Below are 23,536 nucleotides of genomic sequence, written 5' to 3'. Positions count from 1 at the left end.
CTTTATCTTCAAGTAATTTCTCGCTGGGTCGATGAAGCGAATCGAGAAGCCATCCTTACTTCGCTGTCCGTGAATTTGACATTGCTCCACCGGAAATCATGCATTGTGCGCGCAACCTACAGATTATTCCCTAACTGTAGGTACAGATTAGTGAATCATCTGCATCTGTAGGTTGCACTGTTTCCCGGAATTAACTGTGAGCGTTTAGTCAATGAGAAGACAGATGGTGACTACAATGTACATAATTTGAGCAAACTGGCTTAATTTCTGTCAAGTAGTAATGCTAGCATAATTCACATATTTTGATAATTATCGGATCATTTTTCATGCTACAATTTGATCATTGTTCATCTCTACTCCCAAGCACTTGGTGATGTTATTCGATGTTTTAAGTTTTAGTTCAAGTAGTAGCATTTGTAGTTTACTGTGAATCACTGAGCGGCACCTGAAACGGTCCGAGCCCGGGTCTGGGATGCACCGGAACCGGAAGTCACATTGTAGACCATGTATAGTCTAGTACTGGTGTGTATGTTAACATCAACCACACGTTTATTTGAATTTCATTGTGGATTTGCTGCGTTTCTTTCTTGTAGACCAACGGCTTCTAATTAAAAAACAAATTATTTTTTGAACTTATTTGCAATTTTTTCAAAGAGCATAATTTTAAAAAAGGGGCATAATTTGGGAAAAGAGCATAATTTTAGCATAATTTCGCCAAAAAAGGCAATGCTTCTAGCATAATATGCTACTTTTACTGGCATAATCTATAAAGGCCTAGCCGGAAGTCATCTCCAAAGTCCGATCATTATTCCTAACATGACGTCCGTGCTTACTCTTCAAATTAGCTATTTCTACTAAAAATTATGTTTCAGTAACAATAGTTTTTGCCTTTTAAGATGAGTAATTTTGTCCTAATGGCTTCATTTTCGGAATATATTATACATACTGTACTTTTCACTCTTCCTGACTGAGTTACAAAATATTTTCGCAGGGGTGGTAGTGAGAGTAAAATGATACACTAGCACGTGATTCGTACAGGCCAATCAAATTAGCAGAAAAGAGGCGGTCGAACTAAGTCGTGTGTCGCATGTGGTGTGGAAAATCCGTAATATAGTTTTATTACTTTTCTACAAAGTTTTTCGTGTGTGTTTGCGGTGTTTTCAACTATACATAGAGAGGAAAGTGTCTCTAACAATGGGAGACCAGCCTGGTGCTGGTAACTCTCGCTCGTACAAGATCCGAGGGTATACGAGGGAGAGACATTCAGCGAAACCGTATGCTCGTCCATCTGATCATAAGAAGGTACGTGAGCGACACAACGTCCAGTGCTGATTTTTTTTAATTCCCTCTTCTTCAGAACTGATTGTTTCTTTTTATTTGGAATGTGCTTTTAGTTTTCTACCCGTAGAGAGCACATACTGTTCCGTGGGAAGGTAATAAAGGGTCAAACATTGGTCTTTATGTATTGCATTGCAGGGAGTTCTAGAGACAGTGAAAGATTTCTTCTCCCCATCATGGCTTGTAGATTTATTTAAAGGAAACCAGAGATCAGAAACTATTAGAATAGAAGACGACGACGATGCAGAAGAATACGATGGGGTTTCACAGGGAATTGACCCAAGCTTCAATCCAGGTTCTAACGAGCGAGCGTCATCCTTTCGACCCCAAGAAGCTTCTGCAGCCAGTGAGATGGGCAATGGCCAGTTGAGATCGTCCTTCGGACCGGGATATTTCTCATCTGTTTTGCGAGAGCGCGAGCTTTCTATGGAAACACCTTCTACCTCGAGACCTACAAGAACGTATGGTTTATTCACTGGGGATGATCGTGCGGGAGAACCTTCGACTAGTTCGGAAAGATCGGAGGAATGCGACAACGAAGTAGAAGTTCCAAGTTCGAATAACGAGACAGTTGTGATGCCGTCAAAAACGGTCGAGGTAAGTTAACCTAACTTCATTCACTCTCTCTTGATAAACTGTGAGAGTGGCAAATGTTTTGAATGAAATTACCGATATACCTTTCGACAGGTTTTGCATGATTGCTGGTAAACTTCCTTGTAAATTTCCATGGCAAGGCGGAGGACAAGCTTAATACAGAATTAGCTAAACGAGAGTAGTTTTATCATCATTTAGTTCATTACAAGACACTTCTTTCCTCGTTGCCCTGTTGGCTTTCATTAGTGAACGTACTACTTCCGAGTAATAGGCTGGTGTATTCTTACACATCCTTAATTCGATTGATTGCAAGTAAACTTTCGAAATGTTACATGTATCACTTCAACTCAAATATTTTTATACATGTCCTTTTTGTAGAAGCATTTATCCCTCTCGCAGTGTAACTTTGCTTTGTCAAACACTCTTTTAATTCAATGTTTGTGTTATGTAATAAGTAAGATGTAAAGGTATGCAGGTCAGAATAGTTTTTACATCAACTATTAATTGCCCAACTTCTCTGATACATCTCACAAAATGGCTATCATACTGATATAAAATGCTGGAAGTGTCAGTTTTCTACAACTTTACTTAGTAATTGAACCATAGATCAGTCAAGTTGATATGTCTACAAGTGTTTTGCACAGCTTAACAGTTTCCTGAGAGGAAAAAGTTTGTAAACCGTATCCATAAATGGACTTACAGATTGTAACTTTGACTACAGCTTAGTTATATACAGTGATTGGTGTGCTTTTAAAAGGAAATCCATAAAAGATGCAAAATTGCAGATGCTTATCGTAGAGGATATGCATTCATATTTCTGAACCGGATTAAAATCAATTGAATGATTTCAGTCTGATTGGGTTAAATGGCCATGCAGCTAAATTTGATTATACCTGAAATGAAGTTCCAAGAGACTGGGGATATACTGTATTTTCATTACAAAGATAAGGGTTTATTCTAGAGCCTGGCTTTGCAGGATTTCCACAGTTTGAAGAAAGAAATAAAAAGGGCATACAACTTATGTCTAAGCATGAAATGGGATGAGAAAAATTATACCTAAGGATTGTAACTATTGTAAAGTACTATTTATTTTTGAAGTGAATTATTTGAGCACTTAACTGAAAGCAAGATGGATTTGGCAGCTGTTATTTAAAACCCTTTTCAAACATTAATCTCACTGTCTCTGTGGCCTTCTCTTTTTTTTTTGTTCACTCATTGACTAGACTGTATAAATATGTTTGATTGCTGGCTGGGGTGTCTCCTTTCTTTTCTTTTGTTTTTTTTTTCTTGGTGAAGGGCCCCCTATAATTGTAGAAAGGGGCCCACTGGACCCTGCTCAGCCAGTTTTTAGAATAAACCCTTTTAAAAAAAAAGCCTGCTATACAACATGGCTGTCTGAATTCCAGAGATGTCAGCTTAGAATGACTATCAAGTCAAGATAAATTTGATGGGTCTAATCATTACATAGGCTCCCAAGTGTACATAACTGCTTGTTATAATTTTAACCCGCTACCCCATTAATCAGGTGATAAGAATAGTGGAATTTGAAACTAAGGGATATTGTCTAGTGATACATGGTAGTTAAAAAACAGGATAGATATAATGAAACACTGTTCTTAAAATGGTCCCTTTAGTCCCAGCTTAAGAGTAAGCACTTTTTTCCCCTTTTTTTTTCATTCAAGGCTCCTAGCTAAACTTTTTTCATGGTTGCCATCTAACATCATAAAATTGTCAGAAATAAAATTCTGTTGCAAAACCCAATTACACTCATGCGAAAGACACTTTGTGAAGCTTACATGACAAATGTAACTGCTGACCATTCTGCTTGTGTGTTTCCATTCAGCATAATAGTGGACATCGACAGAGCTGAATAATGAAATGCTACATCATTGGGTATGCGGTCAACAACGCGCGCTCAAGTGTCCTAGGTCTGAAATTTAGCAAAATTAGTGGAAAATAGTAAGGGCTGACTTCTAAAACCGAGGAACTCTGTTTTTGTAGAAGGTATTTTCCTATTTCCAGAGATTTTAAGGAGAAAATTCATTTTTGAAACTTTTCAGGGGGTGTACCAAGCTTTTGGAGGTTGTTCTATAAAAGAAAAGCGGCAAGGAAAACGACACCTCAAAGCAACAGAATAGGAAAGCAACCATGCAAACAACTCAAAATCCGTGTTTCCGCGGCAAAATCTAGCGCATGCGTGCACGTTATTCAGCTCTGTCATGGACATTGGTTTTTGGAGATTTGCATATCATATCAAGGATTAGAATGAGTGCAAACTAGGAGGAGACCTTTTTGTAGAATAGAACAGTAAATCATGGCTTATTAATATTCTCTTCCATATACAGTCTGCAGTTGTGATGTGAGTTCCATGGAGTCTACTCACAAACCTTTTCATTGCAGCTGCCCATGACTTATTATGCATTGTTTCATGATAGAACATCTTCCTACTGCTTTAAGTTGCAGGTTTTATAGTGTTACACCAAGTTGGCTCATTACATTTTTTGTCTTTCCAAAACCAAAAATAGTGTTTTATCTGGAGTTAAATTACAATTATTCCCACAGGATGAAGATGTCAGGGTAATTCACCCAGAAGTACAGGAGATGAGCAAATCAGACTCAATTAAAACATCCACCCCTGCCTTGTTTTCAACTCATGGTATCAGAAAAAGACCAAATACAACGATATTTGGTGAACCTCTACCAGAAGCTTCAACATCCCAGGGATCAAATATTTCAACGCCACAGTTATTTCCATCATTGTCTGAGTCCCATCCACAGCCTTTTACAATACCCAAAAACAGACCTTCTTTCTCTCTGTCAGCCTTTGGTTCTCCTTTGCCAGTAAGTACACTGTAATAATGCTCCTTTCATGTAACAAATACTGTAGCATTAGCTGTTCTGTGCTCAGATAGTTTATATTGCAGTCAGAAAAATTACTGACTTAACCCTCAAATTCCTAGCAGTAACTAGCATCTAATTTCTCCTTACAATATCACTCCTGAATCACACATTAAGGTCAGGAGAAGAAAGGAAATGACCTCCAGCTGAAGGAGTTCTTGATTGTGAAACAATTTCTCTTTGTGAGCACCTTACGAAGTGTATAGAGAATAGAATGGAGAATATGCATACTGATGTTAGAGTATAAAGAGTTTAGAAACAATACTCTCCCTACTAGTAAAGAAATGATCCTTGCGAGTGAGCTGCAATGAAAGAAATTGTAAAAGAAAAAATAGCTTGCAAAAAGTCAGGCCTCAATGGAATTCCTGCCGTTTCTTTAACTGTAGCTCAATTGTGGGGATCGATTTTTTACCTATATTTTATCCACAGGCCAAAATGTTACTTTATTTTTGAATATTTTCCCTGTAAAAGCCAGTCTGTGTGCTAGATCTTTCCTTTATGTATGGAAGGTGTGGAAGAATGATGTGTTGGGGGGAGGGGGGAGCTTTTCATACTGTTGCAGTGTCATGAAACAATTATGGAATATGGATTTTGATGCTACTATTTTTTTTATGCTTTGACAAGATATGTAATTATTTTTGATGATGTTATGTAGAGCTGGATCAGCTTTCATGGCAGTGCAAGAATGAGAGGTTTAAAAAGTCTTTAGTGAATTATGTTCTTTTATTTTTTGTCTGTGAATGGTCTTTTTATTAGATGTCTCATTATAGAAAAAAATACTAGTACTTACAAGGTCTTTTTTCTCCTTTCAGCCTAAACAAGCTGAAGTTAGCGGTTTTTCTTCATTTTATCGTGGAAAAACATCTTTTGGGGGTGCTTCTTCTCTGCATTCTTCAAGCTATAAAAGACAGAGGATGAATTCTCCAACTTTCGGAGAGGTATTGTTTGAAAGGAAAAACATTTTTATATCTTTATTATACACGGATGCTGTGTTTTACTATCTAATTATATGAAGGTTTTTTAAATGCACTCATGGTCATAAATCTGGTAAAAATAATTCATCCCCAGCTCAACTTAAATCGATGTTGTACTTTCTGTTAGGTTCCAAAGCCAGTGAGGAAAGTGATAACACCCAAGCCCATTTCAAGTAAGTTGGATTCATGCTCAGAAGTAACAGTTGTATTCTTGCTTTTTAAGAGTGAACTGAAACAGAGATGAAAACAAGTCTTGAGAACCAACCTCTAAATAGTGTACTTTTTTTGTCTCAATTTATAGCATCTGGAAGAAGTGGTGTGACCAGTCAGACAGCAAAGAGAATACTTGATGCTTTAGAAAACATGTCCTCACCCCTAATTGTGAGTATTGCTAGCCAGTAATACTCCACTGGTTCTGCAGTAATTTGATGAAAGGTTTTACCATTAATTATTCTGACTTAATCTTTTACCTCCCAAGATCTGATTGGTAATTCTCCCCTGTAGCTGCTACTCATTTCCTTATTATTAAGTTATGAGAATTTGGTGTTAGAGTTAGATAGTAACTTCTCCCCGATAAGATGGAGTATTTGCATTACCTGTTTGCTAGATAATGTATGGGTATTTTAAGGAGAAGTTACTTGTTAATCACTTCTGGAAATTATAAGGTTGATAAATTTTGTATTCCAGGACGCCAGAAGAATACCAACACCACCTGTTCCCCCTTCAGCTTCACCCCTCTCTTTCTCAGTGAGTATTACTGAGTTTATCATATAATGGGCAAAATTACTGAATTGTGATTGGTCAAGACATAGGGCATTTTTTCTTAATTTTTGTAATTGCCCTGGGAAAAATTACTTGAAAATGATTGGCTTGGCTGAAAATCGCTTAGCAACGGCTGCCTAGGTAAAGAAATTTCTGTTTGTTTTGTAACAATGTCATCCTGTTTTGCGCAAGATCAGTAAGAAAATGTTTTGCCCCTTATATTATAAACAAGTAATTTCATGGTTCCTCGTAGAATTAAGGATTAATATCACTTGTGTTTTCGGAAGTTGCAGAAATTGCCCTCATCGCCGCGCGACTTAGGCAATTTCAGCAACTTCCGAAAACACGCGTGATATTAATCCTTAAGTTTACTCGGCCCCATGCGATTACCTATACAAATTTGACAAATCAACAGTGGTTTAGCATGGTCGGAACTCTTACCAACACTTATAGTCATCATTGCAGTGGTCAATATGTTGTGGACCCATGAGGTGCTGCTGAGCGAGTCTGAACAATTCTTTCAGTGTGTGACCATTACGCACCACGTTGATGCAAGCAGTATTGTGTACACTCTTATCAACAATAGCAGAGTGGCCAATTGGTAAAATAGCCCTGTTTGTTTAGTATTATTCTACAGTTGATCTGACAAAAACTAAAATTCTCTCTTGTTATAGCCTTCACAGCGAAAAAGAGCTCCTCCTCCTTCTCGAGCTGTAGGTTCAACACGCTCTCTGAAGGTAAGTTAATGAAGTCCTTTTTTTTCTCTTACTAAAATGCAGTTTTCCAATTTTAACTTTGTCCAAAGTCATCATAGCAATCTTAAATTGTACATGTAAATGGTCTCTTAATTAACACACAACTTTGGTCAGTGACTGCTCAACTTGTCACAGAAATGCTCAACTAGGGCAATTGCTTTAAGATGTTCACCAGAGTCAACAAGGCTTGATTCCTTCTAAAAGAAGCGAATTGTTAACCCTTTACAACACCCCAAGAGAGACCAGCTTTTAATTTCTCCTGACAGTAATAATGCTGAATCAATCTTTAAGATCATGAGAATAAAGAAATTGACTGCAAACGTCGGAACATTTGTCTAGGTAATCACATGATTTCAAATTTGTGCAATTTGGAATAAATAAGCATGAGTAAATTTTTTCAAAGACTAACAAAATTGAAGGAGCCCAAAGGGCGAGTGCAATTTGTGGTCTTTGAAAAAATTTACAAGTGCTCATTTATTCCAAATTGCATGAGAAAATCATGTGATTATGTATTAATAATATACATGAAAAAATATGAGGTAGCTTCTCATAACTACACAGAAGAAAAGTGGGTGCATCAGGTGCAAAATAATTTATTCAGACCCTGCAAGTGACATTGACCTTGGCCTTGACATTGACCTTGACATTGACATTGACCAATCATTCTGACCAATCAAAATGTCTAGTTTTTCTTTCTTTGCACTGAATGAACCCTCTTCTGCAGTGAATTAACTCTCTTCTGCACTGAATTAACTGAAAACTGCATCCATCTTAACCAATCAGAACTGAGAAATTTTTTCATGTATATTATTATTAGATTGTGGAACAAATCCTTGTTGTCAGGGCCAAAGGAATTGTATGGAGAATGTTGATACAGATGTTAAAAGGATTAAAACAGAATTGATAGCTTGTATGTTCCAAACAGGCATGGCCACCAAAACAGTCAAAGATTTGAAGTTTGATGTGATGTATGATAATTATGATATGATATGCCTATTTTTTTTTCTTCGTAAGCATTTGTCTCAAAAGCACTTCTTTAATAATTATATTACAGGCTCGTTTTCCTGGTCCTCCAGTACAAGATCTCTCTGCACCTCAACAAGCATCAATTTCTTGCTTGAGAGCAAAAGGAACCTCCACCCCAGCAAGCACAGCTACTTCATCAGGTTCACAGTGAGTACTCACTCTTCAGTGTTTTGGACACAGTTTTCCTGGAAAACCAGGAAAATCATAGAATTTTATTTAGACATTTTCCAGGACTGGAAAGTCCTGGAGAAAGACTTAAGGTCCTGGAAAGTCCTGGAAATTTGCATCAATGTGACAAATAAAGTTTTCAGAATTTATGATATAAGAAGTGTATACAGACCATAAAAATAATTGATTTTGAAATCGTGGGAGTGAAAGGGGTTCAAGGTGAAATTTGAAGTCCTGGAAAAGGCAATCTCAGTCCCAGAAGAGTCCTTGAAATTTGTTTCTGAAAAAGGGTAGGCACGACTCTTAAAATGATCACTAATCAAGTTGAAGAGAGAGTTTCCAGTATCACCTGTCCTTGACTATAAATTTCCTTCCAGCAGATTTTCTATGGCATCAACCACAATCCCAACATTTTCCAAGGTAATTGACACATAAAATATCAGTTTTGCTTTGTTCCTAACCTTTAGATTGTGAAGAGTGACAAGCAGTTAATTTCTCCTAACATTATCACACTTTAGCCATTAAGGTCTCAAGAATAAAGGAAATGATTACATACCAAAGAAACTCTTGATTGGTGAACAAATTCTCTTTGCACTTTATGAAATGTTAGAGAATGGTGCGGAGAATGTTCACACTGATAGGGGGGTGGGGTAGGGGGTAATGGTTGGTTAATGTATGATCTCTAACTTTAGTACAAAACTAAATAATGATGCAAAGTAGTTTTATCTTCTTTTTGAAGTTATTTATCAATGTAATTTATACCTTTCAGCCATCAGTGTCCTCCTTTATTCCAACACCTTTACCGATTTCTCTATCACCATCGTCCTCCAAGGCTGGGGGGAAAGTGAAAAGTGCAAGAAGTACGAGTCATTACACGCAGAGAGATAGAGGTGATGACGACCAAAGTGAAAATGAGGTATTGCATTCTTATGTCAAACACCATTAAAAAATTTATTTGTTCAGATGCATAAAGCTGCATTTAGGTAGATTGGGTGTGGAATTTATTTTAGTGAAGTATCGATTGTTAATTTTGCTTCCATCTGCGGCTTGCAATATCTCCTAGTGTCTTCTCAACTGTCTGCTTCATTATGTTAGAACTGAAGGATAATTAGTGTATTCGTTGAGCAACTGTTTCATTGTCATAAATAGTTGATCATGGTTTCCTCCTTTGTTTAACAGGTTGTAAATCCAATACCTGAGGTTGAGAATCCTGTCCCACTGAAATTACCGAATGGAAAATCCCTGCCATCCTTTTCTTTTAAGTCTATTTCTGAAACTGCAACAAAACCTGCAGCCACGGTACTACTTCTTTATGTGCTAGTTTGTGTAACTTAAATTTATGCTTAATGTTTTCTGATAATTATTTTAAGATGATAATCAAAGTCTTCTTTTTCAGAGTACGCCAGTAGCCTCCAATGCATTAACTTTGGACTTTGCCAAAAATAACTTTAAGTTCTCGTCCCCTGAAGCAAAGTTGCCAGTGTTTTCTAATACGACAACAGCGGACAATCAGAGTAGTGCTAACAAAGTGAGTAAGAATGAAACTTGTTGCTCCAAGCTGTGCAATGCATGACAGTTAGAAAAACATTCTGCAGTGCAGAAATTTTTATAATTTGATTTCATTTGTAAAAAATAATGAGAAGGTATGACGAAATCAAAATTTCCCTTTTTTTTTGTTTTTGTTTTTGTTCCTTTTAGATTACGTTTTCTTTTAGTCAGCCTGTTCCTGTTAGTAAAAGGTAAGCTTTAAAGGGTTAATATACATTCTCCTTGTTCCATCCTTGATAGATTTGGTTTACAGTTGAACCTTTCTTAGGCAGTCACCCACAGAGAATGGCAGGGTGACCACAAAATAAAAATTGATGGTTTAATACAGATTCCACAGAATAGGGATATTGTAAAATATGGTAAAAAAATGAGATTTATGCCATAATGAACCTCTCAGTTTACAAAAACCCACTCAAGCATTGATTTTGGGAGATAAACATATGTGCGGTTTACACACCAGTATATTCTATGCTAAGTTTAATAGCAGTTCTAATGCTGATTATCTTGTTGCTTTGCAGTAGTACAAACAATGAGAATAAATCGGTCATAGACAAACAGGAAATAAATAGAGTTTCAGAGGTAAAGTATGGGTAGATGCTGTTACTTTCATTGTAGAATATATATATCTTGTTAACCAAGCGCGAGGACTGTACTGGGAAAATATTGGCCTGAGGTCTTGACAGTACGGACCAAGCGCAGCGAGGTCCATACAAAAAAGACCGAGGGCCGATATTCTTCCAGTACGGTCCCGAGCAAGCTTGGTTAATAAGAGATTTATTATACGACTGAAGTTCAAAGGGACACAAGTGCGGTATCATTCGGGACCATTCGGGACAGTGCCCGGTCCAATACTGAGAGAATATTGACCAGCAATAGAGCATTTTGATTGGTTGATTTTAGTTATTGGCCCTCTGTCTGCCCGAGTCGTGTAATAAGGTAAAATTGAACACTTTTGAAAAGTGTGATTTAAACAGAGCCAGCCACTTCTTGCATCTAACTATGTGGTTTTAGCAAACTTATCGTCCTCTCCCAAACACCTTTACTTGCCCAAGCACAATAATTCTTTTCATCTATACAGCCAACAAGTATTCACCTTTTAAAAATTGGGAGGTACCTTTTGGTAGAGGTTGATGAATAGTTTAAGCCCTATGGCAGCAATGCCTTAGAAGTGATTTGCTGGAATGAAACAGATAAAGGCGTATTTGGGGAGAGTGGCTGCTATTTTCCCAAAAATTATTGTGGCCCAGGCTTCTTTATGGGGGAAAAAAATTTCCTCAGACTTGCATCATATTTTAAGCCAAGGGAAGATGACAGGTTTTTGGGAATTAGCTCTTGCTTTCCCTTTTAAGGATTTAGGTGCACCTATACTAACATGTGCCCAAGTATTTGAGGAAACAGGAAACTGTTGGCAGGGATGGATGTAACTTTTTTCTCTTTTTTTTTTTTTTCACAACAGTTGAAAGAAACAGTGAAGCCTGTGGAACCCAATAACAATCTTCTCAGCAAATTTACACCCTTGTCTGGCTCATGGACATGTGACACATGTTTAGTGTCAAATAAAGCAACAGATATGAAGTGTGTGGCTTGTCAAAGTTCCAAGCCATCAGATGGAAAGCCAAATGCTAGGAAGCCAGCCCCTTCCAACAATGACTTGATGCAAAAGTTTGCTGCAAAACAAGGGTCTTGGTCCTGTGATACATCTATGATTGACAATGATGCAAGCAAAACAAAATGCGTTGCTTGCGAGACACCGAAAGCGGGTGCTAAACCACCTGGGTTATCATCAAAACATGTGATCATTATCGACAATGACTTGAAGAAGAAGTTTGCTTTGCCAGCTGATTCTTGGGAATGTGATGCTTGCATGGTTCAAAATAAATCAACAGACAACACCTGTAGTGCCTGCCAAATGCCAAAACCTGGTACTACCAAGATTGAAACAGTAACTGCTACAGCAATGCCTTCATTTGGCATTTCATCAAATATTAAACCAGACAGTAGTTTAGCAGCCAAATTTGCACCTCAGGCTGGCACTTGGACTTGTGACACTTGCATGGTTGATAATAAAAGTGAGGATTCGAGTTGTGCTGCTTGTCAAACACCAAAGCCTGGAGCTAAACCAGGAGTAATTACTGCAAGTGGATTCAATTTAGGTAGTGGGCAGACCTTTTCTTCCTCGTCTTCTTCTTTACCCTTCAAGTTTGGAACGGGAAACTCAGCGGCTGCAAGTTCTAGCTCAGTATCGGCATTTAAAGTAGGGTTCGGCAGTGGGGTAGATACTAAAACAAATGGTGAATCTTGCACTTCGGGATCAATTACTTTTGGAGCTACAGCAGATCAAAATCGCAACAACGACTCCATGCCTGAAGGTGCCACTAAACTACCAGCTACATTTAGGTTTGGTGCTTCGACATCTCAAGCCAGTGACTCAAATGTAATAAAGACAAGTGCTCCAACTTTTGCTTTTGGTGTTTCAGCTAATGATCAATTAGGCAAAGATCACAACAGTAAGCCATCCTTTAGTTTTGGAGTGAACAGTTCTGTTGAGAATGACAAACCCACTTCTGAAGGGTTTACATATGGGGCTAACAAAGTTACCCTTGATGCCTCCAAAAAAGGTACAAATGATTTTTTGATGCTGTTGTTGGTTGGTATTCTCGAATTCTCGAGTTTGTGAACAAGTTTGTAATTAAAAGCAGATCTATGATTTGCCTTGTGCCAATGTTACAGGCAGAAGCTACCACTGGAAATGAAGCACTTAACCCCATATTCTTACTTTTATAAGTGATGTTGTTTCACAGATGTGGTCCTGAACATGTTTTGGACATGCTGTTTCACTGGTAGCCCTAGAAATGTAATAACAGTTTCTGAGTAAGGGATGGTTGTCAACCTTTCTTGTGCTGAATTTCTTTTAAGGCAAAGCAAGTTCCAGAGCTGAAGCTGCAGCCAGTGGACTTCTCAAGGTGCCAGAGGTGAAAGACACTGAAGTTTCAGTGCAGTCAACTAAACAGGCTGGAGCTGGATTGTCTATTGCTGATGCTGCCAAGTCAGGCTTTCTCAAAGTACCTGAAGTTGCTGCAACCAAAGGTTAGTTTGTAGGTAACTGGTCGATGTACTGAATGCACTTTAGTTTTAAATCGACAGACAAAAGAGGGAACTTCATTTTAAGGTGTGGATACATGAAGCAGTTCTGTGCCAACTGAGCACACTGCCCCGTCCTGAGTTTCCATTCCTGGCACCCATCCACACTGACTGGATTATTGAAAGTCGCTCTGTGTTCTTTTGTTGTTACAGTTGATCCTGGTGCTCCTCCCAATGTTAATCTGTTCGCACTAGGGCCTGCTGCCAGCCAACCCAATGCATCTTCAAATTCTTCTTCTGCAGGTTTGTGAAAAGAAAAATGTTTTGAATGGGAAATGATGCTCTTGAAGTCAAACGCAACTAAATAGTTAGAAAAATAAAAACCTGCTGCAAGAGTTTTCTTTTGGAATTTTTTAAAAGATATAACGTAAAAGATAAAGGTACTCGAAATTCTTAAACCAACAAATGATTCAATGATTTTTAGCGAATTTAGTTATTGAGGTGGTTTGGATATCTGATGTTAATAAGCTTACATTTTATCCGTTATTTCGCTTCTTGGATTAATCTTTATGATCCATTTGGGTGGGAATACATTTGAAACACTTAAGATTCGCATCACAACTCCAAACACCTTGAATGTGGTCAAAAGAATCAGCACTGTTGTACACATTTAGTTAAAATTATTTACTGAATGATCTTGATTTTTGAGACACAAAGTGTGATTTTTGTTTGGTTATTGACATTGTCTAGGTAGCAGCAGTGATGTAGTAGGAATTGTGACAAAAAAAAATGCATCGAAATTTAAGGGTGAAAATTATCTTTGCTCTGCTTTTTGTTCAGTCTGGGTGACACTCTCTACAGTCCTGAATGTTTTACCCTCGATCTCTAGCTGTTTGTGATATGTATAGTTTTAATGTTGATAGATTTTCTTTTACTCTGTTGACAGCGAATTCTGGCAGCTTAGGAGGTTTCTTTACCGCACCATCTGGAGCACCTTCGCCATTTAGTTTTGGGGCTGCACCATCTTCATCGTCAGCAGCCACCCCTGCTGCAGCTTCTAGCTCAGCAGCTTCCACCAGCAATCCCTTGGCAAATCCCTCAGTCCCTGAGGGATCCAGCTTACCAACATTTCAGTTTGGAGCAGCTTCAGCATCTGCACTTAGCACGGAATCTGAAGCAGCTAAGACAACAAGTCTAACTCAGTCACCCTTTAGAATTCCTACTAACACTGCACAACCAGAGAAAAGTACGGCCTCTGCGCCGTTCTCGTTCGTGCCAAATGCTGCACCTCCAACAAATACTCCGGCAGGGTCGTTCAGTTTTGGCTCCAGTCTTACGAACACGACCGGGACCCCTGCAACAGGAACTTTTCAGTTTCCACCGCCAAGCACCCAAGCTTCAGGTTCCTTGAAGCCGGCTGCTCCATCTATAACAACAGGACTGTTTCAGTTTGGTGCTTCAAATACTACAGCAGTGACAAGTTCTGCAACACAACCTGCAGTAGCACCATTTAGAGCAACGTCCGCGCCAATCACCTCCAGTTCGGACCCAGCTAAGGCATTTTCTTTTAACAGTGGATCGACCGCACCTGATTTTCCATTTGCTCCAGCAAAACCCTCTGTGCCCACAGGAGGTGGTCAGCCCTCGTTCAACTTTGGGGGATCAGCTCCAAAGCCGGAGCTAACCTTCCCTGGCTTTGGGGCTTCACAACCCTCATCAAGCCAGCAAACAGTAAGTTTTCCATATGAATATTAAACGACAGCCTCCATTTTGGCGCGAAAATAGGCCCGGATATTTGTCCGCGGGCACTATCTCCCTGGGCATCGCTCTCGGATCTTCGAAAAAAGGAATGTCCAAGGGCAAGTAACCATGCATATTTTCGCGCTAAGTGGAGGCTATTGTGTTCATCATCTTTCAAATATTCTTGTAACGCGCGGGTTAAATGTTTTTTTGTGTTTTTCTGGTACGACTTTAGAGCAAACAAACTCGGGTCTTCTTTACCATTAGCTTAACTGTGTCTATCTTGAATTGAACTTAATCGACCGCTTTTGTCGTAGTCGACGGTAAGGCTTTTAAAATTGGGGAATCTCACTTCGGGTATGTCCTCGGATATTTCCCAGTTTCAGCTTAGGCGTATTCGATCACGTGATGTGTGCAGACCAATCGCGCGCGAGCTAAAGCTTTGTTGCTGAACTTCGCATCTCGGTAATTAATCCACCACTAGCCACCTCCACTTCGGGAATGGTTGTTAAATATCACGCCTTTCGAATTTTTTTTCTTTCAGCAATTCATGTTTGGTGCTGCATCATCTAATGCTACACCTGCTCCAGAAGAAACCATGGAAGCCGATGGTAGCAGCAGTTCTGGCAATCTGTTTGGCTCAGCAGGTACAGTGCATACAGTGCAGTTGAAACGATTTAACTAAGGAAAACCTGGATGCCTGGCAAACGCAAATTTAAAAAATGCGCCGTAAAACTCAATTGAACTTATAAAACGTGAAGAGTACATGCGATAGCTCATTGGTTCAGACCACTCGTGTCACCTTCTCCGATCATTCATTTGGAAAAATAAAGTAAATAGAGAATGTTTTCATATTTTCACGTGTATTTATATAGTTAGTTTTCCTCGGTAGTGGTTTTGCCCTTAACCCTTTGACCTCAAGGGGTGACTGCCATTTAATTTCCCCTTACAATCTCAGCCCTGAATCACATAGCAAGGTTAGTTGGATAGAGGAAATGATCACCAACTAAAGAAGATCTTCATCGTTAAACAAATTCTCCAAGGTATAGCACCTTGGAGAAGGTACGGAGAAACGTGAAGAATATACTTGGTGTTGTGAGGGTGATCAGACACTCAGTGGAATAGCGTATTATCGATGCTACTCTATTCATGCCTTTTTGCATGATAAACGCGTTATTACATTATAGTTGCTTTGGCCTGTTATTGGTGACTGTGATCGCCCGATTTGATAGGTCTAATTTATTAATATTAGTTTTCTTTTTCGATCTGCTAGCCAATACAGGAGGAACAACATTTGGTACCGCAGGCTCCAATGGAGGATTTCCCTTTGGGGCGCCAAGTGGTCCTTCTTCTGGAGGGTTTAATTTTGGGGCCGCTCAGGCTGCCTCGGTTCCAAGCACCTTCACATTTGGAGCCAGTGGAGGCGGAGGTGCTCCCACATTTGGAGCCAATACTGGCCCATCAGTTGCCGGTAATTATTTTCAGCTAGTTTGGCATTTAATATTCTTGAGAGGGAGAAAGAGTTAACTTTTGTCGTTTTTGTTTTGGTTAACAGCTCCCGCTCCAGGTGGATTCAACTTTAACGCGGCAACGGCTAACAACAATATAGGAGGCCCTGGAGCATTCAGCTTTGTAGCGGGAAGTGCCCCTCCTCCAGGGGGCCCCTTGTTTACCACCGGCATTGCGAGAGATCCCAGTAATATAATGCAGAGAAAGTTCAAGAAAGCTGTGAGACGCACTAACAAGCGTTAACCCCCGTCCCTACACGGGGTTTACGAGACAAGACTGTTGTACACTTACCGAGTACAAACGTTACGAGGATATCGTCTCACTCTCTCTCTCTCTCTCTCTCTCTCTCTTTCTCTCTACCCGATGGTACTCATTACGGATTCACGAACATGAGACGAACCCATCCAAACTATCGCGACGACGATAAAACCTGGGGACTGTTCAAAGGAACACTCTGAAACGGCGACGTGTTGTCGCAAGACGTTTGACGAAGACGCTAAACGGCGGCGTGTACTGAACGCCATCTTAGACGGACCGAACGAAGCGTGCCGGCTAAGAGAAAAGTAGACTGGAAAGAAGAAAGAACGAGCTCAGCTCAAGGAATGAATTCAGTTTTAGAATTACAATGCTATCGCGACCACTTTATGAACAAAGTTTACGATACGACTCCACATCACGGACCAAGGACATTTATTATTAATTTTCGTTTGTTACATTTTTCGTTTTTTTTTTCCTACTCATATATTAAGATATATATATATTGTATCGCTGATATTTTTTTTTTTTTTTGTGACGAACCTTTTAGAGATTGTTTCTTAAGTTAGCATGGCTAGGTTTGGGAGAAAAACCCAAAGAAAATCTCTACAGAAAGTGATTGTCAGTATCGATGTAATGTCTGTTGAAATCGGAACGCAATTATTTGTTTTGTTTTTTGTTGGATTTTGACATGGGATTGTTTTTCTCAGTTTGAAAGCTGGGAGAAACTTTTTCCTTTATGCGATCTGTCCTCGCATTCCACGCGTAGTTCAGCCTCGCACTTTATCTCAATTTTCGTTGAAGTGAATAGTTCAGTGTGATTTATAAATGGCTTTTTAAACGATATATTTTAAACAACTCTGCGTCAAATTTTCTTCACGAAGAGAGGGTTTTTCTTCGTATGCCATGGAAATTGGGATGGGATATCTAAAAGGGGTTAGAAAGACAGAATTGCACGAGTTTTGGAAATGAAGAGTAATTGTACATATTCTAAACACTATTTAAGTAATTTCTTTATCGCTTGATCACATAAACTCTTGGTTGGCTTTTGTTTGGGTGTTAGGAGGGGAGGGGAGGGTAGAAATATGACTGCTCTTCACATTGATTTTACTTGCTACTGTTTTTGAGAACGTAAACATTTGAATATTAAACATTAAACAAATTTTGCCTCCCCTCTGTGTATTTATAACTCTATGTTCAACAAGAGTCTGAGTCGTCCTTGCGCGGTCTTTCATAGCTTACGTGTAGCCGCACCCTCCCACCGTGGGGATACGAGGGGAGGCTGCGACTGTACGTGGGTCATATCTTTCACCAACTGCAAGATTTCCTGGTCGGTAAAGTACTTGGATCAAAGATATGTTTTTTTTCAGTTGGTCCAATGTTTTGATCTGCTGTTTCAAATTGTCATTATCCTTCTCACCGTGAGCAGCATCGTAATTTATTAATGAAATTGTGAGGCTAGAATGGAGTTAAAAAAAGGAACAGCTTGTGTAGAAACTGTCATTTATGCATCTTGAATAGCGAGGGAGAAATGCGCTGTTAGGATACACTCAGTCCGTTCCCTTCCGTTGCAGGAATAACTTAATAATAATAATAATAATAACGAATTTTTATACAGGATTGAAAACCCATCAGTGTGTAACACTGTTGTCCTTGGGGTCCTGTCAAAATAATAAATAAATAAAATAAAACTTAACAAGATATAATCATTGATCTTAAGGTCTAGAAAAGCATACAATAAAATAAAATGCTCTGAAAAAGGATACCTATAACCACGTTTAGATCGAATTTAACTAAAATAATCTCGCAATTTATTCTTAAATTTCAGTCTCGAATCTAACGACCTTAGTTCAGCAGGCAGGTTGTTGAAAGTCTTTGCTCCTTGGTAATAGAAGCTCTTTTTACCAAATTCTAAACGTACTTTGGGTAATTTCACTGATATACCGTTATTCCTAGTGGCCTTAGAATGAACCAGTCTTTCGAAGTAGTTCTTAAAGGGTGTGCAAACATTATTCAGGAGACAGTCGAAAACAAACAAACAGCTTTTACGCTTGATCAAATTGTTCACGGATGGAGGATTAAAAGAACTATTGCCAATAACTTTAAAGCCTCGTCGTTCGATGTTCTTTATCATTTCCTTTGATCTGAGAAATAAGTTTTTTTTTTTTTTTTTCATCCTTTATTGATTCAGACTTGAACCGTGCACCCTGGCTACAACAATGTTATAACAATTCAATCATTTTTGTACGCGGTTAGTTCATGGCTCTTCTGCCGGCGACTTCACACGTCTCGTGACGCTCAACAGGTACTCTTCGCAATTTCACAGATCTCGTCTCGTCGAACATGCATCATGTCACCCTTGAAATAAAGGTAATCAAGTCAGTGATTGAGAATACACGGACTTGGTTATTGGCTTTGTAAACTTTAGCAACCGGTTCTGCTTGACAAAACGGCTCTTCACAACTGAGATTAAATTCTGAGTTCAGAATATTAACAAAAGCAAAGGATAAGATGGGCGTAAGTTCAGTTGGTTAAAATGATGAGGTTGAGTCTGCCGGCAGCCTTCTTATATGGATACATCCGCTAGATGCTACGGAAGAATATACAGAAATTCTTGTTCAATATGTTACTTCAATGATTTGTATCGTTGTTAATGGCAAGCCTGTAGCAAGGATAATTCAACGATTGGTCTATTTCTGGTCTCTCCAGTCAACATATTTTTAATGGCAGAACGTAAATTGTTTTCTCTAACGACAGCAGAAATTTTGATCATAAGTTTTTGAAACAATCGCTTTTCCTGCAATTCGCTCAAATTGCAGCTCACTTGAGGGGGTCGTCATTTTATTTGACAAGAGATTTCCAAAACTATATGTAACTCTTGAACTTCCAAGATCTGATTGTTAATTCTCCCCTCTAGCTGCTACACATTTCCTTGTAAGTTGGTTATGAGAATTTGGTGTTCCATCAAGGTAACAGCATTTACCTGATTAGTTTGAGTATTTTCACTACCTGTTTGCTCTATAATTTATGAACATTACAGGGAGAAGTTACATGTTAATCACCTCTGGGAGTCAAGGAGTCAAAGTCGTACACTAATTGTAACTTGCCATAGTGGGCACAGAAAAGCATTTGCATCATAGGTGTACGGTACACAGATCATTAATATATAGATTTAGCCAAGCCTAAAAGAGGAGCTCGCATCTTTTTTTTCCCGCAGGATGAGCCCGCAGGGCTCTCGGCGGGGCATGCTTAACGTACCATCCACGAAATTTATTTCGAACCCAGTCTCCTCAGCTATGTAAAAGTGTAGCGCACGCGTTGGGCTCAAACGCCCGCTGGACAAGACTAAAGCCGTGGCGTTGGCGTGCCCGCGGTACAGTTGACTGTGTATGCTAAAAGTAGCACCTTGTACGGACGCCCGTACAAGGTGCTACTTTGTTCGGGTACGATGATGCCCGTCATAAGTCCAAATTTTTTCGACTTGATGGGTTACTACTACTGTTTTGTATAATTAGGGGCTGCGCTGCGCGCGCTGCGTGCACTGCGAGCTCCGCTATTAATGCTATAACCATCGTCATTATTATCATCATATTTTCATAATTATAATCATTGAATTTTATAAACTTATACTCAGGCAAGCCTGACATGTTGGACTTGAAGGAAACGAAATGAGTTTGGAAAACGAGTTATCAGTTTCTCTCAAGTAGCTTTCCACGAAGAGGTTGTCCCTGTCTAGTCGTCAAGAATCGATAGTACTTGTGGATGAAGTAACATAAACTCGAGTGTGAAAATTAGTTATAATTTCAACATTCATCGTCTGTATACTTATTTGATTACCTCCGCAGCCAGTCGAAAGCTTCTTTCTCCTTGGGGAAACTTACTGGACCCTTGCAAAACCTCGAGAATAAAATTATTCGGAATGTTTTTGTTTATCACACCTTGAGTCTGAATAGTTAACTTGCGTGTCCTTTTCTAGAAAAACAAAATATCTAGACCGGTATACAACTTCATAGCGTCGGGTATTTCGCGGATTGGGTGGCGATGTCATTGGGATATGTTGAAACTCCAGTGTAAGAGAGGGGAGGGATGGGGGGGAGGGATGGGGGGGAGGGATGGGGGGGGAGGGAAGCTTCGCCTTGACACTAACCACGTAACATATTGTCACCTTTCCAGTGATAAATAATGTCTGGTTCCTAGAGGGAATTAGGAACTTAAATCGTTACACAAACTGACCATCTGGTCGTGAAAGTCCAATAGAAGAACATTAAAAAAAAAAACACCTTCCCAAATTCAAAAGTGGATCAGACGGTAAAAATTGCGAGCATAGTAAAACCCTTTGGCCTATCTTCTTAACATCCGAAGATATAATTTGTCGTGCTCTGAAATCATTTTCGTGTTTAAAGCTGTTGTGGTGTTCCTACTTAAAATGTTAAGCAATTAACGATATTGATTAGCAATTGATTATGTTGCCACTTAAATGACTAGCGAAACCGAAATTCAGTACTTTTTTTTTTTTTTTTTCAGTTAACGGCATAACTGATGGAAGATACCATGGCCCTTTGGCCTTCCTCTTTACCTTACGGGACTTCGATCTTTTACCCTCATTTCCTCCGAATTCGTACCGACCAGCGCCAAACGTACTCTCGCTAAAACTGACCATACTTGCAAGGAGAAGAAGGGCGATTAAAAATGCTTGAAGTAAGGTTTTCATTCTTACAGTTGCCAGCAGTAAACGAGCAAAATCGTTCTCAATTGGTGATAGGCCTTAACGGTTCAGAGGTTGATCGTGAATTTCAGCTTTCTTAACTCTGTTTATATATAATTTACAAGTGAAAGCGGTACTATAATGGCATTCTCAAGTTCTTCATTGTACAATTAACGGTGTTTACTGAGGTACAGATAAATACCCTTACTTAAGGGCGGTTTCTCCTTCAGTATTTACACGGTTAAAGATTATATCAATCGATGCCCTGCTCATTATGTAAAATACACAAAGTATGCTTGAGAAAATAAAAGAAAACAGATATGATTACATAGGACAAGCTTAGACTAATATTACATAAGGCGAGTATGAAAAAAACTGCACCTCAAAAACTAAAATAAATTAAAATAATCACACGGAAGATCTTATTTTAAAAGTTTACTAATTATGTCCAACGGTTCTTAAAGTAAAGTGAAGACGAAATTGAAATTTCGCCGGAGACCATTTTGTTTCAAAAGTGTCTGGGTTATGCTATAAAAGGCAATTTATTTCTGTGGGAAGCACAAAGCCTGAAGCCAGACTTAAAAATCATGAGTAAGACCAAGAAAACGCGCGCGACGAAAAAGCAGACATTAAAAAAAATAAAGAATAAAAACGAGAAAAGCGTGTATGAGCAAAACTACGACCCTAAAAAGTTTATTTTTGAAATCAACTCTGTTTGCTTTAATAGTTCCTCTTATGAGGTAGAAGTTTAGAACTCAAATAAAAAGTGGATTTCCGCCGATAGAGTGCCGCCTAACCTATCAAATGACAATTACAGTTCAGGAAATAACTCATTGCTAAAAATATCGAGCCCGGAGATCTTAGATAAAATGGGTCAGTTTAAGAAACTGTGGTGGTGTGTCGGCGGTGGGTATTACAAGATAATTTAGATTTTTTTATCAATTGAGTTGATAACGTAAACTGACCGCCATAAAGAGTTACCAAAGCTCTCGTTTTTAACCTTAGTCCCTCGTTGGCCCTTCGTTGGACCTTCGGCACTCACTCTAGCTGACGAAGGGCTAACGAGAGGCTAATGCGAAGAGCTAACGCTCGAATGATCAGCTTTGGAAGCACTTTACTTCAGGCCAATTTCCATGATCAACTCAGTTGGTAAAACCTACTTGTATAGAGATCTTGTAGATGAGCTTTGAGTCACCTAGCTATGCATCTTCTGAGCAAAGTTACAATCACCGTCACTAACTAATGGATTTTAAGAATTTAAAGACTTTATCTTTTCACTTATGTACTCGAAGCAAACATTTCAGTATAAAAAATGGGCTCTGTCACGGCATTGTCAGTTGATGTTAGTAATTCTATCTCTAATTGATAATGATAGTCCGGCCTCAGCTGAACCTTATCAAACTTAAACATAAGTGATTCCGAGAAATGTAAATGACACTAACCTAAAGTCATAAGGTTGAGATAAGCTGAAGGAATTAAAAGCTTGAATATCTTTCAACTGAATGCAACTTTCAAGTATTGTTTCCATACATGCCCGTGATTTTTCGTTTCATTTTCTTTCTCCAGTTCTTTTTTCCTTGAGATTTAGCACAAGTTCAAGCCATTATTTGTTCAAATCAACAATGATCCCAGGCAATTAGGAGCGCCACTTGACTTGAATTAATTAAGACTTATTCCTATTTATTTCTTCAATCGCTTCATGGAACTATAAGAAACAAAATTAGATAAAATAGTGTTGTTTTTTCTCGGCTTTTTACTGAAGAGATGTTTTTAATTTTCGGGTAAACAGTAGTAACTTTCGGTACGACTACAGTGGCTGGAAAGTCGTGTTTTTTGTTTAGAGTTTTCACGTTATATTATACGACGACTCGGCTTGAAAAGATATCTCTACTGGAAACTCATTTAAAGCGTATACTTTCGCTAATTTCACAGCAATAATAAGAAAAATCTAAGTGAGACAGTTTGCAGTTTAGGGAAGTTTTCGACTGAATGTTGACACTTATCTGGAATTACATCGGTTTTTCTCTCTACTCTCTGTGACTGGTCCAGAAAACTAGCGTAAGACTTACAACCAATCAGATGTAACTTAAAACCCATCGTTACTTAGTTGTTCGCATTTCCTGCGCTTTGAATTCGGGAAGTTTGTTTTTGTTACTTTGAGTTCTCATTGGCTACCGTACTAT

General features: G+C 38.8%; 1 protein-coding gene and 1 long non-coding RNA gene across 3 annotated transcripts; one reads left to right on the top strand and one right to left on the bottom strand.

Moving 5' to 3' along the window:
* Window positions 1–1,054: 1,054 nt before the first annotated feature.
* Window positions 1,055–17,813, top strand: LOC111327697 (uncharacterized). 2 transcript variants are annotated; one of them, XM_022931931.2, is made up of 22 exons: window positions 1,055–1,302; window positions 1,477–1,935; window positions 4,495–4,773; window positions 5,643–5,768; window positions 5,932–5,977; window positions 6,106–6,185; window positions 6,492–6,551; window positions 7,241–7,303; window positions 8,376–8,494; window positions 8,896–8,935; window positions 9,285–9,431; window positions 9,695–9,814; window positions 9,912–10,043; window positions 10,214–10,254; window positions 10,582–10,642; window positions 11,520–12,681; window positions 12,980–13,150; window positions 13,358–13,447; window positions 14,091–14,875; window positions 15,429–15,531; window positions 16,158–16,355; window positions 16,440–17,813. In XM_022931931.2, exons 1-22 carry the CDS (start codon window positions 1,195–1,197, stop codon window positions 16,634–16,636), a joined length of 4,587 nt encoding a protein of 1,528 aa, XP_022787666.2. In that variant the 5' UTR covers window positions 1,055–1,194; the 3' UTR covers window positions 16,637–17,813. The 2 variants fall into 2 exon arrangements, with proteins under 2 accessions (XP_022787666.2, XP_022787665.2); XM_022931930.2 differs by having other exon boundaries at window positions 1,061–1,302; window positions 8,893–8,935.
* Window positions 17,814–18,804: 991 nt separating this feature from the next.
* LOC111327712 (uncharacterized) lies at window positions 18,805–21,457 on the bottom strand. The gene is made up of 3 exons (XR_002694556.2): window positions 21,225–21,457; window positions 20,486–20,545; window positions 18,805–19,006 (listed from the first exon to the last, which is right to left on the bottom strand). It is a non-coding gene; the product is annotated as an uncharacterized LOC111327712 (long non-coding RNA).
* Window positions 21,458–23,536: the final 2,079 nt, after the last annotated feature.

This window comes from Stylophora pistillata, chromosome 13 (assembly GCF_964205215.1).
Source record: "Stylophora pistillata chromosome 13, jaStyPist1.2, whole genome shotgun sequence".
Taxonomy (NCBI): domain Eukaryota; kingdom Metazoa; phylum Cnidaria; class Anthozoa; order Scleractinia; family Pocilloporidae; genus Stylophora; species Stylophora pistillata.
The sequence above is the reverse complement of the archived record's forward strand: the minus strand, read 5'-3'. Positions and strand labels throughout refer to the sequence as shown.

Coding starts and splice junctions, on each gene's coding strand:
- LOC111327697 (XM_022931930.2), top strand. CDS start 1,195: ATGGGAGACCAGCCTGGTGCTGGTAACTCTCGCTCGTACAAGATCCGA. Junction 10,044..10,213: donor ATCAGAGTAGTGCTAACAAA/GTGAGTAAGAAT, acceptor TGTTCCTTTTAG/ATTACGTTTTCTTTTAGTCA. Junction 13,448..14,090: donor TTCAAATTCTTCTTCTGCAG/GTTTGTGAAAAG, acceptor CTCTGTTGACAG/CGAATTCTGGCAGCTTAGGA.